A 13,937-nucleotide genomic window follows, 5' to 3' on the forward strand; every position below is an offset into this window, starting at 1 on the left:
GCCGGTTAGATGTTGGCAACAGAGAAAAGAGAAGAGGACAGTCTTGTTTTGGTTTTTACTTTAGATCATATCACTTTATGATCACTGTTTTGCTTTATTCCATTGGAGAGCTGGCCTTTTAGTTCTTTAGACTTTTTCTTTGATTTTTAGATCTTAGATATTGAATTTAATAAAGTAACATAAGCACTTTTATTTATCTGTAATAATTAGACCTCACACCTTGCAGTGGTATCTAGGAATGAGAACTATTTCATAATTTAACTAATGATAATGCCACTGTAGGTATAAGCTTTCAAAAATGAAACTTATGTATGGAAGGTACATTTGGTGCTACTTGGAATGTAAGTAAAAATGGTAAAAATGTATTATGTGTATTTTAATCTCTCTGACCTCCACTTTCTGGCTCAATTTTCCTGCTGCTTCTTATACTACACCTCTTTGATTGACTCTGCTGCCTTCCTCTTCTGCTACTAGGGGTGCATGTGATGACACTGGGCCCACCTCAATTATGCAAGTTTCTTCCAATAATCATCCAGTAATCTTTATATTTTATAGTCAACTTACTAGCCTTCTTAATTCTATCTAAAAATTAATTTTGCCATGTGACATAACATATTTGCAAGTGTAACATCATGGTAACTAAAATCCTGCCTGCTACACTAGTATACTAAGTAAAGGCCTGGTCAGTAGGATGTTCTTTGGGAATTTTGGAGAGAATTCATAAGAGATCGATGAAGAGAAGTTCAGTTTGGGTAAAGATAATTTTTTCTGGCAGGAAAAATTGTTAAATATTAATATGGATTATTGACAGATTATGTAATCTTTTCTGGGAACTTCTGAAGTTAGGATTAGACACTTGTCTTTCAGGATGGCTCTGAAGGCAGTTTCACTGAAGATCAGAAATGGGTTGAATGCCCTGTCAAAGTATTTAGGAGGTTAATCAAACTATGATAATCAATAAAAAAAAACAATTTTTTTTTTCTTTTAAGCAGACTGTAAATTCCGTGTTCTCTCAACACTCACATATTCCACAGATAGATAATTCAGAAGAAATATTATGTAGTGGACAAAAATTACTCAGGATCCCATTTTATATCTATTTTAATTTTTAACTTTTATAATTAGAAAAACATTTGAAATTGAGTAATAAAATTCTAGGAAATAGCAATATTTTATGTCTTAGTCTTCCAAATGTTTTTTTATCTGTTCCAGTTTTATTGAGAAGTAATTGACATACATCACTGCTTAAGTTTAAGATGTACAGCATGATGGTTTGCTTTACATATATTGTGAAATAATTACCACAATAAGTTTAGTTAATATTCCATCATCTCATATAGTCACAATAAAAAGAAAAGAAAAAAGTTTTTCCTTGTGATGAGAACTCTTAGGATCAACTCTCTTAACAGCCTTCCTATATATCATACAGCAGTGTTAATTATAGCAATCATGTCATACATTACAACCTTAGTGCTTTTATCTTATAACTGGAAATTTGTACCTTTTGACCGCCTTCACACATATATTTTTTTAATATTTATGGTCATGGTGCTTAAGCTATGCTCTCTTGGAGGTTTTAGTTGTTCCACAAATACATTGAATTGGGGCAACTTTTCTAAATTACAGACACACAAATTGACATAATAAGTATAAATAGGTAAATTTACTCCAATTAGTTATTTCTGAAACTATGATATCTTCTACTAATTTTATGCTAATAAATTATAACAAATTATCTAATATATAAATAGGTAGCCAATATTATTGGAAGGGTTAAGAAAGAAAGTCAATTTTACTTTCCGTTAATAACAAAAGGGATTGAATGTTGAAGGGAAAGAAGGCAGGCAAAATGGAAGAAGACGTATTTATCTAACAACCTTGGTAGACACAACTAAAACTAAAGCAGTTATACCAGAGTTCTAGAGTTTAGAGAATGCAGTTCTCTTTGCTTAATAAAGAGAAGCTGAAACGCTAGTTAAGAGAGCCTGATACGCTTTCTGTTTTCTGATACAACTTGTCATAAGCTGGCATGAAAGTACATCATTCTTTGTGTTGGGAATGTGTACTGGTTTAGTGCTGATGCAAATAGATGTAGGTGCTCTGAGTTAATAACATTTTCTCCAACATTTCTCTTGTGTAAAGGACTATATTTTTTTCTTGTAATCCACAAGAGCACAGAGAGGTGGGAATCTACTCTTGAACAGTTTGTGGGTGTGTGCTTTTTTAACATATATGATTCTGATTATAATTGCATGTCTTACATAAATATATCTGTTGCTAGGAAAATGTCCCCAGTGCATGGAAAGCCATTAATTACATCAATTGTTAGTAGACTTCCACAAAGGGAACTTGTAATTTTTAGTTGCTCTGCCAGTAGGACTCTGTTTAAGTCTCATCGTTAACATTTTGGAGTGACTATTTGATTGCAATACACATATGTAATTTTCCTCATATTTCTTAAATTTGTTGAGACACACATTTAAATTTGACTAATGGAAAATCTAAAAGGGACAGTGGAACATCTGTAAATTGATCAGCAATTTTAATTTTAAACTTAATATACTTATTTTAAAAGAGGAAACCACATGCATTAATGGTGTTTGCAAATTTAGGAGTCCTCAAAGATCTCAGGATACAGTCTCTGAGGAAGAGAAAGGTAATGTTACCATAATGAATAGATTTTCCTCTCCTGCTACACCTAAAAGCACTCATGCTATCTGCCTCTAGTAATTTTGCTGTAAATCTTGTGAAAACTCAATAGCCCTGAAAACATTTTTCCATCCTGTGCAACATTTGGAGGGGGAGTCTGAATACCCAAAAGCATAAAAATAGTCGTAAAATAGTAAATGTCCAGAAATGTATCCATTTAACTCTAGCTTATAAATAACAGAAGATTCAATTCAGCACAATAATAATTTTACTTCTTTATTTCCTTGAGCAATATGCTTAAGAAATAATGCATTAGGTCTTAATGAGTTTATTTTTGTAATTACTAAAAATAGTTTCCTCCCTTGGGCTAATTAAATAATTGATTATTTGTGAAAAATAATGATTTTAAGATTAATTATATTTTTTAGTTAAACTAATTTTCTTGTTCTAGTTTATGCACATCATCTCATAAAATAGTAATTGTAGAAACACGTCCTGCCCAAATTAAATTATTAATATTTGTCATTTCTTATTTAAATAGCCATTAACTCAGAATATATTACATGCAATAAGTGTAATTGATCTTTATAAACACATTTCTTTCCTTAAGTCTAGAAGGCCTTTGTAGTTTTATCATAGTTTGCTCTTTTCTTTTAACCAAATTTATTTCATTTTCATCTCATTCACTTTTCATATCTTCATGGTGGTGTCGACTTAGAGATTGTTTAAGCCTAAATTTCCGAATTTGGAAAACATTGTGTTTTTGTAGTCCTAAACTTTTCTCTAGTTGTGTCTTAAGTTAATAATACCACTGCTCGTCTCCTGGGTTTTCTTGCAGAAAAACCAATATGTTTAGATGTATATAAAAGCTTTTCATTGTGAGTCAGTCACAGAACTGAAGGTTAAGTTTTTCATCTTTTATGTCAATCTTTATATATTTTCTTTATATTCCTAGATTTATAGATTCGTATGTGACTTACTGATCTTAAACATACATAGACATGCTTTCATGACAACAGAAAAAAAATCCTTACTCTAGAATGCAAATTGACAATCTCACTTCTATGCTTAAAACCATTCACTAATGCTAGTTAACACTTGTTGAGAGCTTCCTCTGTCACTGGCACTATCCTAAATATTACACATATATTGTTTTCTTTAAGCTTTTTCACAGTATTCATATGAAGTTGGTTGGTATTTTTGCATCCATTTTATAGGTGAGGGAACTGAGGCATACAAATCATCTCAGACTTTACAGAAGAAAAAAAGGCAAGAAACTTATGGAACCAGGATGCACACAGAGGTTGCGTTCTTAGTAACTCTGAATTTTCTCTCCATTACCCACAGAAGGAGAATACAACTCCATATATTGGTTAAGATTGTAAGACTGTTCACAATCTATAGCTTGCCTCCCTTTCAGGTCCATTTCTTGCTGTCTTTCCCAAAACACTACAATGTGTTTTGGAAAAAAAACAAAACAAAACAGTCCCCTTCTTTTCAATAAAAGAAGGAAAAATAACTTAAAACATTGTTCATTTAACATGCCACTTTGTCTGCCAAGAAAGCATACTCACTTTCCCCATCATTATTATGAATTGCTAAAATGTATTCTTTTTTAGTATTCACATAGGTTAATTCCTATGAGATAAGTATTTTAACAAAGGATAACCTTTGTATATAGTGACTGTTCCACTACACTGTAATCATCTTTTAAACTAACCTTCTCTCTTGTTCCACCAAGAATTTTTTCAAGGCAGGGTTGCTCTGTGTTGCTAATTGATCTTTGTATTTCCAACATGTAATACAATAAGAGTACACAACAGGTGCTCAGTAATTGCTTATGTAGTGAATGAATGCCAGAATCTTTTTATTTTATCATTTAGCTTAGCTTTATTCTGTAGGCTAAAGTTGGTAAGTAATATCTATTACTGAATATTCAATTAGTTACTTAGAGTAATGCTAAGTTAAACATTAAACACGGTAGATGTAAGTAAAATAAGTAAGTAAAAGTTAAGGATCAAGGTAAATGTGAGGGAAGCCTGTACCACATCATGTTCCTAAGCTTCTGCAGCTGTTCATCAATGACTGTTAAAAGTCAGAGTTGTTCCTTCAAAAAAAACTCATCAACAAATATTCAAATTACATTTACATAATAGTATTTAACAAATTTTTTAGTAGATTAATTAATTCTAAGGTACATTACAGTGAAAAAAGTCTACATGCTGATCATTGCCGATATCTACAAGTCCTGAAACTAGTAGCCCAGCTCATTAATTTCACCATTTGATTCTCATCAATTTCTACATTATTCTCATACCATTCTTATAATAATAAATGTGGAATATCAAATGATAATACCAGCATATTAAAAATACCCTCAAACGTGGCATAAACAGAAATAATAGTTATTTTGTATCCATTATTTGGTGAAAAATTTAAATTGAAGAAATTCAATATATTTAAAATACCAAGATCTTCACTATCACTGAAAACAACCTCTTGTCCAAAGACATGTGATTCAGTTCCTGTTTCTTTCTCCCATGAATGCAGATCCAGTGTTTTTGGTCTTCATTTTCAGTAAGTTTATACATGGGTTGTCATGTCAAATTCATGAAGGACTTTTTCTTTTTTACAAAATAATGTTACCAAGAGTCTTAGCAGTAATTAAGCTTTCTTCTCCTCACCCCTTGTCTCCCATTCTCGTTGCATTAAAGATTAATTAAAATCATTATGGAATACTAGAAGGTTATATATATAAGTGTTCAGAATGATCAGATATAAATGATACAATTAACAGCATTTTCTCCTCCAGATTGCCTTGTGAACAGAATCGGAAAGAATAATTTTTGTTCATAAATAAATATTGGAAATGTGAAGAACTGAGGTTTTTAATGTTTTCAGTCAGGGTAACTGCCTACAGTAATTGGACAGCAGACATAAATAACTGTGTAATTTTTGATATGGGTTTGGTCCTGGATTTATTTGTTTGTTTTTGGCTACAACAGCTAATTAATTGATCCAATTTCCATTAAAAAATTCACCCAGAGAGCATCTTTGATTGCCAAGTACATAATTTTACAGAATTTACACTCATGAAGATGAAAATGACTCAGTATGTTGATGCCTTGGTTAAGCAGGAGAGAATCCTTTATAACGTTTTTACAAATATTCACATATTCTTTGTTGATTCCTACAAATAACCTATTGGCTTTGTCACTTTTAAGAAGTGAAAAATGATTCTTAAAGAAGACATTTTCAAATTATTTAATCACTCAGTTTTATTTGTGTGAATTTTAAAAAGACTGTAAAATATGAACTGCAGTATTTTCAGATATTTCTGTTTTATTTTCTTTAGTGTACATAAAATAATTGACTTAGAAAAATTGAGAGAATTCATCAATGTATGACTTCTTCTTATCTAACTATATTGTCACCCTATCTTCTTCCCTGAGATGATCATATTCAATAGATTAGCTGGTCCAACTCAATCTCTGCTAGAAAATAGAAGGGAGTATGTTCTTGACCCCTAAATTCTCTGCTAGTATTAATTAATCTAATGGATAAGTGATTTTATTATTTACAAAAAAATTATGTTTATTATAGAAATTTTGAAAATGCAGGGAAGTACAGAGAAGGGCATAGAAATCACCAATAATCTCATGTCAAGAATCATAACCACTGCTAATATTTGGCATGTTTCCTTTTGGTCATTTTTCTCTGTGATTATTTGCATACAAGAATTTTCAACCTACAATTTGTTATTACATAGTTTATAGAGTTTTATATCACATTTTAAAGTTAAAATTCTTTCATAAATATTTTGTTGTGCCTGTATATATGGAGAAATTTTGCTTAACGATGAATTCTCATATTCTGTGGTATCACTGTGCCAGTTTTATTTACCATCCTCCCAGAGGAAGAAATTACTACTTGAGGATGTTAGTAGTTTCTGTGTATATGTCCCTAGATGGAGTGCTTAATAGAAAGAAAGGAGAAATGAATGTGTACTAAATTTGACTTTCTCAGTAAGAATGACCACAAAAATGACCTTAATGTAAAGGGTAATAAATATACTTTTCAGGGTTCCCAGAAAACTAAGATTGTACCAAAGAAAAGTGAAATCATATTGACAGGACATTTATATCTATATCAAAACTCATGTTGTTTGGATTCAGTAATTCCTGAAAAGGGCTCTATGAAACCAGATGAATTTGATATGTAAAGCACCACTAATGGGTATTAAATGAGAAGAAAATAAATGTTAAGACTGTTCATCTCTTCTTGGATCTCAAAATCTAGTTGGGCAGTGAGGCATTAACCCTTAAAATTTTTAAAGGAAATCACAGTTTAATGGTAACTTATCTTTCTGTGTTCTATAAATTCAAGATTACAAAAAAATCAAGAAATATGTAACCTGACGTATGTTTAAGGCCTAGCTAATTGCAGCACCAAGCATTGGAATTCTAGTCCATAAACTCCCCTAATCTCCTGCAGGACCACCTCAAATGCATTCCCAAATGACCAATTTACTCCTTCTCTTTACTGCCTTACTGTCTGATCTATTCCTCATTCTATTGTTTCTGCTTTTATGCAATTTTCTACCCTTTAACGTCACTTAATTTGGCATCATTTTAAGCTATTCTGACCATTGCTTTCTTTATTAGATAAAGAAAGGATTTTCCACTTGCAGAGACAGACATTTGTATTTATTATGAAATAATCAAAATAGGGATGCACTTTCTTTTTTATATTATTCATTCATCTACCATCATTTATTGAATGCTTCCTTACAATTCTGTGCGTCAAGCTGCCCTCATGGAACTTACTTTCTCAGAGGGGAGATGAATATTGAACAACTAATTGCATAATTATTCATTATTAGTTTATGCTAAATGCAGCCAAGGAGATGTAGAAGGTGGGTGCTATGTTATGAGTGTGTCCTTCGAGGGAAATATGTTAGTCAAGGATTAAGACAAGGAGGGGGAGGGTATAGCTCAAGTGGTAGAGTGCATGCCTAGCATACACAAGGTCTTGGGTTCAATTCCCAGTACCCCCTCTAAAAATAAATAAGAAAATGTAATTACCTCCCCCCACAAAAATAAATAAAATAATTTTTGAGGAGTGAGGCAATATATGACGTATTGTCATACTTAAGGATTTAGTTTTTAATATGTGTGTGTGTTTTTTTTTTTTTAATTGAGATAAAGTCAGTTTACAATATTGTGTCAATTTCTGGTGTACAGCACAATTCTTAAGTCATATATGAATATGCATATATTCATTTTCATATTCTTTTCACCGTGAGCTACTACAAGATATTGAATATATTTCCCTGTGCTATTTTAATGTGCTTTTAAATGAATATATATATGTATCATTTTGTGTGTGTGTGTGTGTGTGTGTGTGTGTGTGTGTTTATGTTATGGTTAATGAATTTGGAGTGGTGACTGCTTCCTACCACTCATTTGAATATGCATTAGATTAGTTCAGAATGTGAACTGCAAAGACATGGATAATAAACACTGACTTTTATTAAAGATAAGAAGATTTTAATAGTGATACACTCACATGTTTGAAAAAATGTTTTGGAAAAAATATCAAGTAATTTTTTAAGCTTTTAAGTGAATCACTTTAGAAAAACCTTTTACTTTTATATGTTTTTATTCTTTTATGTTGAACAATAAATTGTCAATGTAAAAATAATGGAAGTGTTTTGAATTATATCATTATTTCCCTTTCATAAATAGCTAATTTTAATAGTACATAATACTTTAAGGTCTCAGTAAGCTACATGTTTTTCTCCTTTCTATGTTCGGAGAACAAATCTTACTTACACTTTTTAAAATATTACATATAATTACTACATTAAAACATATCTCATGAATTTAAAAGCTTATTCTGTATGAAGGAAGAAGGAACCAGGTGATATGGACAAAATAGCAAATAATTTTTATTCATTTTACTAAGGATGTTTTATGAATATAATTTCATTTTATTATCATAATAAATGATTTTATTTAGAGATTTTCTTTCTAGGAATTTTAATTTTTGTTTTACAGAAGACATTTAGGCTGAGAGTTAAAGAATTTAGGTATAATTACACAGCTAATTAATTAGTGGTTGGTGTCATGAAAATTCAAAGAAATAGTTTTATGGTGGAGTTCCAAAGCACATTGCTCTAAACATATAGAGTTAAATCTTGTCACAGAACATTCTTAATGTCCCAATGTAAAATCTACTTTTAATGACACTAATATTCAATTTTGATAATTTAATGTGCATGATTTAAGCATTCATAATTTGAAAGTCACTTATATTATTATCATTAAATATTTTTAGCTATTGGTTTGGATTCTTGTCCTGAACCACAAACTCCTAGCAATGGAATTAAAATTGGAGACCGATATATGGTTGGTGATGTGGTATCCTTTCAGTGTGATCAAGGCTATTCTCTTCAGGTAAGTCTATTTTAAAATTTTAGTTTTGATTTTCATTACCCTTTCAGAATATTGTAACAGATCAGTGATTGATAATGCACAAGTTTTAAAACAATATTGATCTCAGGCTGCATAACTTAACCTTAAATCAAAAAGTATTCAATTTGTCAATGAAACATATGCATAAGAGACATAGCTGGAATAGACTAAATTTGTTTTGTCCCCAAGTATAGAAAAATGACTTTTGAATCAAAATTAATTTTTACTTCACTTTTCTCTTTGTTCACATAGGATGTGACAGCTGAGCTCCTGGATTTTTAGAATTTGAAAATAAAAATTAAGTGCTGCTTAAAGCATTAAATGAAACTTTCTGATAATAATTTTCCCAAATTAATAAAAATCAACTACAAATAAATTTTGCTAAAAAGTGGATGTGCAATGTATATTCTGATTTTATGTATTTATATTGATCCTTTTTTGTATATTTTTTGGAAGGACTCCAATCTGTGGTCTCATAAAAATCTCCCTAGAGGATAGATCTATTAATAAATTAAGAAAAACAAATGAGGCAGAAACTTTTTCACATGTAAAGTAAATAAATTCCTTTGAGGGGGCAAATTAAAAATGAATAATTTATAGTCTTTAAAGATAAATCACAAATTATTAGTCTCAGAAGTACAATCAGATTTTTCAGGACTTCATATTTCAATTTAAAATTTACTCTGCCTTAATTGACTTTGTATACTTTTATGAAAGAATTTTATAATTATTCTTTGTCTATCTCACCTTGAATATTACAGCAATTTATTATAAACCACTATGTATATGGCCATTTCACTTGCATGATTATTACAGTACCTTAGTATAACATGTTTTGGTAGAAGAATGTTAAAACCACAATTCTAATGTGATATGGAATCTTAATTTTTCTATCAAAGCCTTGTTATGTTTTACATTGTATCACAAGTGTATATAATTACCTTTCTTATTTTGTCACACTAAGATTTCTACTAAAGTTAAAGAATTAAAATGTAATACATTATTAAGCTTATTTTCATAGTAATCAGTAAATATCTCATGTTTTAATTTGGACTTTTTAAAATGTGAACTGAACTGCATTGTCATGTTTATATAGGGTCATTCTCACATTACATGTATGCCGGGACCCGTAAGAAGATGGAATTACCCAATCCCAATTTGTTTGGGTAAGTTAAAGAACTATAAATCATTTATAAGCTGCTCATATTTTAAAGATACACCTTGTATATGATGTTCTTTCATATTTGCCTTTTGTCAGGTTTTATGGAAATGATATTTTGAGGTAAATGCTTCATATCTTTTTTTTCATTTTCAATTTAATGACATGGATAAAATTTACAACATATGGTTAAGTATCAAAGAGCTTAAGGTGATTCACAGTATGATCCTATTTTCATCACATACATTCACATATAAATACACATAGATGCAACATCGCATACATAGTTCTCCACAGAGGAAAAGAAATGTAAAGATAGAGGAAGAGGAGAAGATGGCGGAGTAGAAGGACGCTCGCAGGTCACCCTCTCCCACAAATACACCAAGACCCACATTTACAGACCCACTCAGCCAACCAGAGCACCTGTGGAACTCCGACAGAACATCGCCCTCTTCAAAAGATAAAGACGCCAAAAATCTGGTAGGAGAAAAGGAAAAAAGAAAGAACAAAAGGCAAAGCAGCGCGGGACGGGTCCCGTGGGGAGGGAGCGGCAAAGGAGGACTGGCGCTCGCTCGCTGGGTCTCCCCTCTCCAACTGAGAGGCCAGCGGGACGGAGGGGGAGCCTCCGAGGCTCGGATCTGTACAGAGCAGCCCTTGACTAACAGAACTAAGTTAAACGGGCACAGAGCGTCCCCCCGACACCCAGCCTGAGACGCGGGCCGGCAGCGGCGGGCAGGGCCAGGCTGCACAAGCTGGGCAGAGGACGGAAGTGGCTGCACGGAGGCAGCCCCGGGGGAACGCAAGGGTCTGCGCGCCGTGGCTGTGGGTGCACAGGGCAGAACAACCTGGGCCCGCCATAAAACAGCAAGGTTGATGTGCTCTTGGGGGAAGGGTGCACACCCCCCATCTCTGAAAACCCGCGGAAAGTTTTCGGGGGAAGAGAGGCGGGGCTCAGGCACAGCCGCCATATCCTCCGCGCTGAGCACCCAGGTGGGGGCGGGGCGAAACCTGCATCCACACCGAAGGGCTTAGCAGCCTCAAAGGCCAGGCTGAGACTGGCCTGCAGCCTGGGGCAGATAGGATCCTTCCATCCTGGTCCCTCAGAGAACTTGCTCCACAAAGACAAACAAGGAGCTGGGTTTTGGCTCGGAGCAGGGACAGGGCTGTCCCTCGGTCTTCTCCGAGCCCACCCGCGGAGCGCAGACCAGGGCGGAGGGCGCAGCCACACAGAGGAGCGGAACTACCAGCAGTGCAGGTAGAAGGAGAGCGCCCCCCCCCCCGCCTTTCGGGCAGGAACACAGCCCCTGACCGAGGTGCTGGGAGGGGGCACGACCCGCCCTCCTACCTGGCCAGTCTGCAACATCTGACTGCGGCATCCGGAGGGGCAGCGACCCGCTCGCCCACAGCAGAGAGCTGCACCTGACCCAGTGTTAGGAGGAGGCGCGATCTGCTTGCCGACAGGTGCTGGGAGCAGCACAGAAGAGGGCGCCAACGGAGGGCCTCTGAAAACAGCAAGCTGAGCTTCCAAAACAGGACGAAGACAGAAAGACTTCACATTAAAAGCACACAGACTCCAGGAGAACACCGACAAACCCCCCCCTTTTTTTTTAAAATCTGTTTTTACCTGTTCTATTTTCTGTTACTCTCTTAATCTTTACTTCTTAATTCATTTCTATTTCTCTTGGGTTTTGATGTCCTGCTATTGATTAGACACAGGTTTCAAATACATCTATTCATCTCCCCCCCCTTTTTTTGTAAAGGTTTTATTTTATTTTATTTTTTTTGTAAAGGTTTCAAAAGGACGTCTCAACCCGATTAATACCCTGCTTCAACTCACTCTTCTATTATTCATTATACACTGTTTTCAAACCCTCTTTCTCCCTTCTTTTAAAATTCCTTCTCTCTCTCTCTAATTTTTTTTTCTTTTTTTCCTAAGTTCTATTCCTAAATAGGCATCAGATAGATAAAATCCTTAAGGACCAAAATAAACAACTGATACTCCATAAACCACAGTGCCAAAGAGGTATGAGCAAGATGAAGAAGCAGAAAAACCTTTCCCAATTAAAAGAACAAGAGAAATCCCCTAAAAGAAAGATCAACGAAATAGACATCGATAGCCTACTAGATCAAGATTTCAAAAAAGGAGTGATCGAATTGCTGAAGGAATTAAAAGAGATAGTGTTTAGAGATATAAAATATGTCAAAAATGAAATTGAAGCTATAAAGAAGAGCCAAGTAGAATGGGTAAACTCATTGACAGAGATGAGGAATGATCTAATAGCTGTGCAAAGCCAACTAGATAATACAGAGGAACGAATTAGTGATCTAGAAGACAGGGCAATAGAAAGCACCCATTCAGAAGAACTACAAGAGAAGCAAATAAAAAATAATGAAAATAGCATAAGGGACCTATGGGATAATATAAAGCGTCCCAATCTTCGCATAATAGGGGTCCCAGAAGGAGAAGAAAGATCAAAGGGGATTGAAAAGGTTTTTGAAGAAATCATGACTGAAAACTTCCCAAACTTAAAGAAGGAATCAGATATCCAAGTACAGGAAGCTCAGAGGGTCCCAAACAGGAAGAACCCAAATAGACCCACACCAAGACATATCATAATCAAGATGGCCAGAGTCAAGGATAAAGAAATGATCCTAAAGGCAGCAAGAGAAATGCAAAGAGTGAGTTACAAGAAAACCTCTATAAGGCTCTCAGCTGATTTCTCTACACAAACACTACAGGCCAGAAGGGATGGCAAGATATATTCAAAGGCCTGAATGAAAAAAAGATGCAGCCTAGGATACTTTATCCAGCAAGGCTATCCTTGAGGATAGAAGGAGAAATAAAGAGTTTCACAGACAAAAAAAAAAAAGCTGCAGGAGTTTAGCAACACTAAACCCATGCTAAAAGAAATATTGAAAGGGCTATTCTAAATAGAAAAACAGCAGGATGCTACAGAAATGAGAAACACACAACTGGAAGGGTGATAACTCATGAATTACAAATAAAGTAAACATGAAATTATAAAAGAAGACATACAAATTACTGAGAGTGGGAGAGGGAGGCAGGGAAATACAGAATATTTTTTTCTTTCTTTTTTAAATTTTTTTAACAGTAGGATGGGTTTGAGATTATGTTACTATCAGTTTAATAAAAACAGTTATAGTAATGGGTTGACAGATTTACAGAAAAGGGTAACCACAAGCCAAAAATTTACAAAGGACTCACAAAAATTAAATAAAATCCATGATAATACAAAGGAAAATTACCAAACCACAAAAGGAAGAAGAAAGGAACAAAGAGGATATACCAATTCAACTGCAAAGATAAGTTCAAAATGGCAATAAACACACATCTATCATTAATTACTGTAAATGTTAATGGACTAAATGCTCCAGTCAAAAGACACAGAGTGGCAGACTGGATAATAAAGAACCTTCAATATGCTGCATACAAGAGACCCACTTTAGGGAGAAGGACACATATAGATTGAGAGTGAAAGGATGGAAAAGGATATTACATGCAAATGGAAAAGCCAAAAAAGCAGGTGTTGCAGTACTGATTTCAGACAAAATAGACTTTAAAACAAAGGCCATAAAGAAAGATAAAGAAGGACATTTTATAATGATTAAAGGAGTGATACAAGATGAGGATA

The 13,937-nt window shown here is 33.9% G+C and overlaps 1 protein-coding gene across 1 annotated transcript in view; it reads left to right on the plus strand.

The window, feature by feature from the left end:
- The window catches only part of CSMD3 (CUB and Sushi multiple domains 3), a 1,010,791-nt gene that overhangs the window by 889,635 nt on the left and 107,219 nt on the right, over positions 1-13,937 (plus strand). Inside the window, exons 39-40 of the mRNA XM_064476888.1 lie at positions 8,989-9,107; positions 10,222-10,291. Coding sequence (XP_064332958.1) covers positions 8,989-9,107; positions 10,222-10,291 — 189 coding nt within the window. The remainder of the gene's footprint in view (positions 1-8,988; positions 9,108-10,221; positions 10,292-13,937) is intronic.

The sequence above is a fragment of the Camelus dromedarius genome, chromosome 20 (assembly GCF_036321535.1).
Source record: "Camelus dromedarius isolate mCamDro1 chromosome 20, mCamDro1.pat, whole genome shotgun sequence".
Lineage (NCBI taxonomy): Eukaryota > Metazoa > Chordata > Mammalia > Artiodactyla > Camelidae > Camelus > Camelus dromedarius.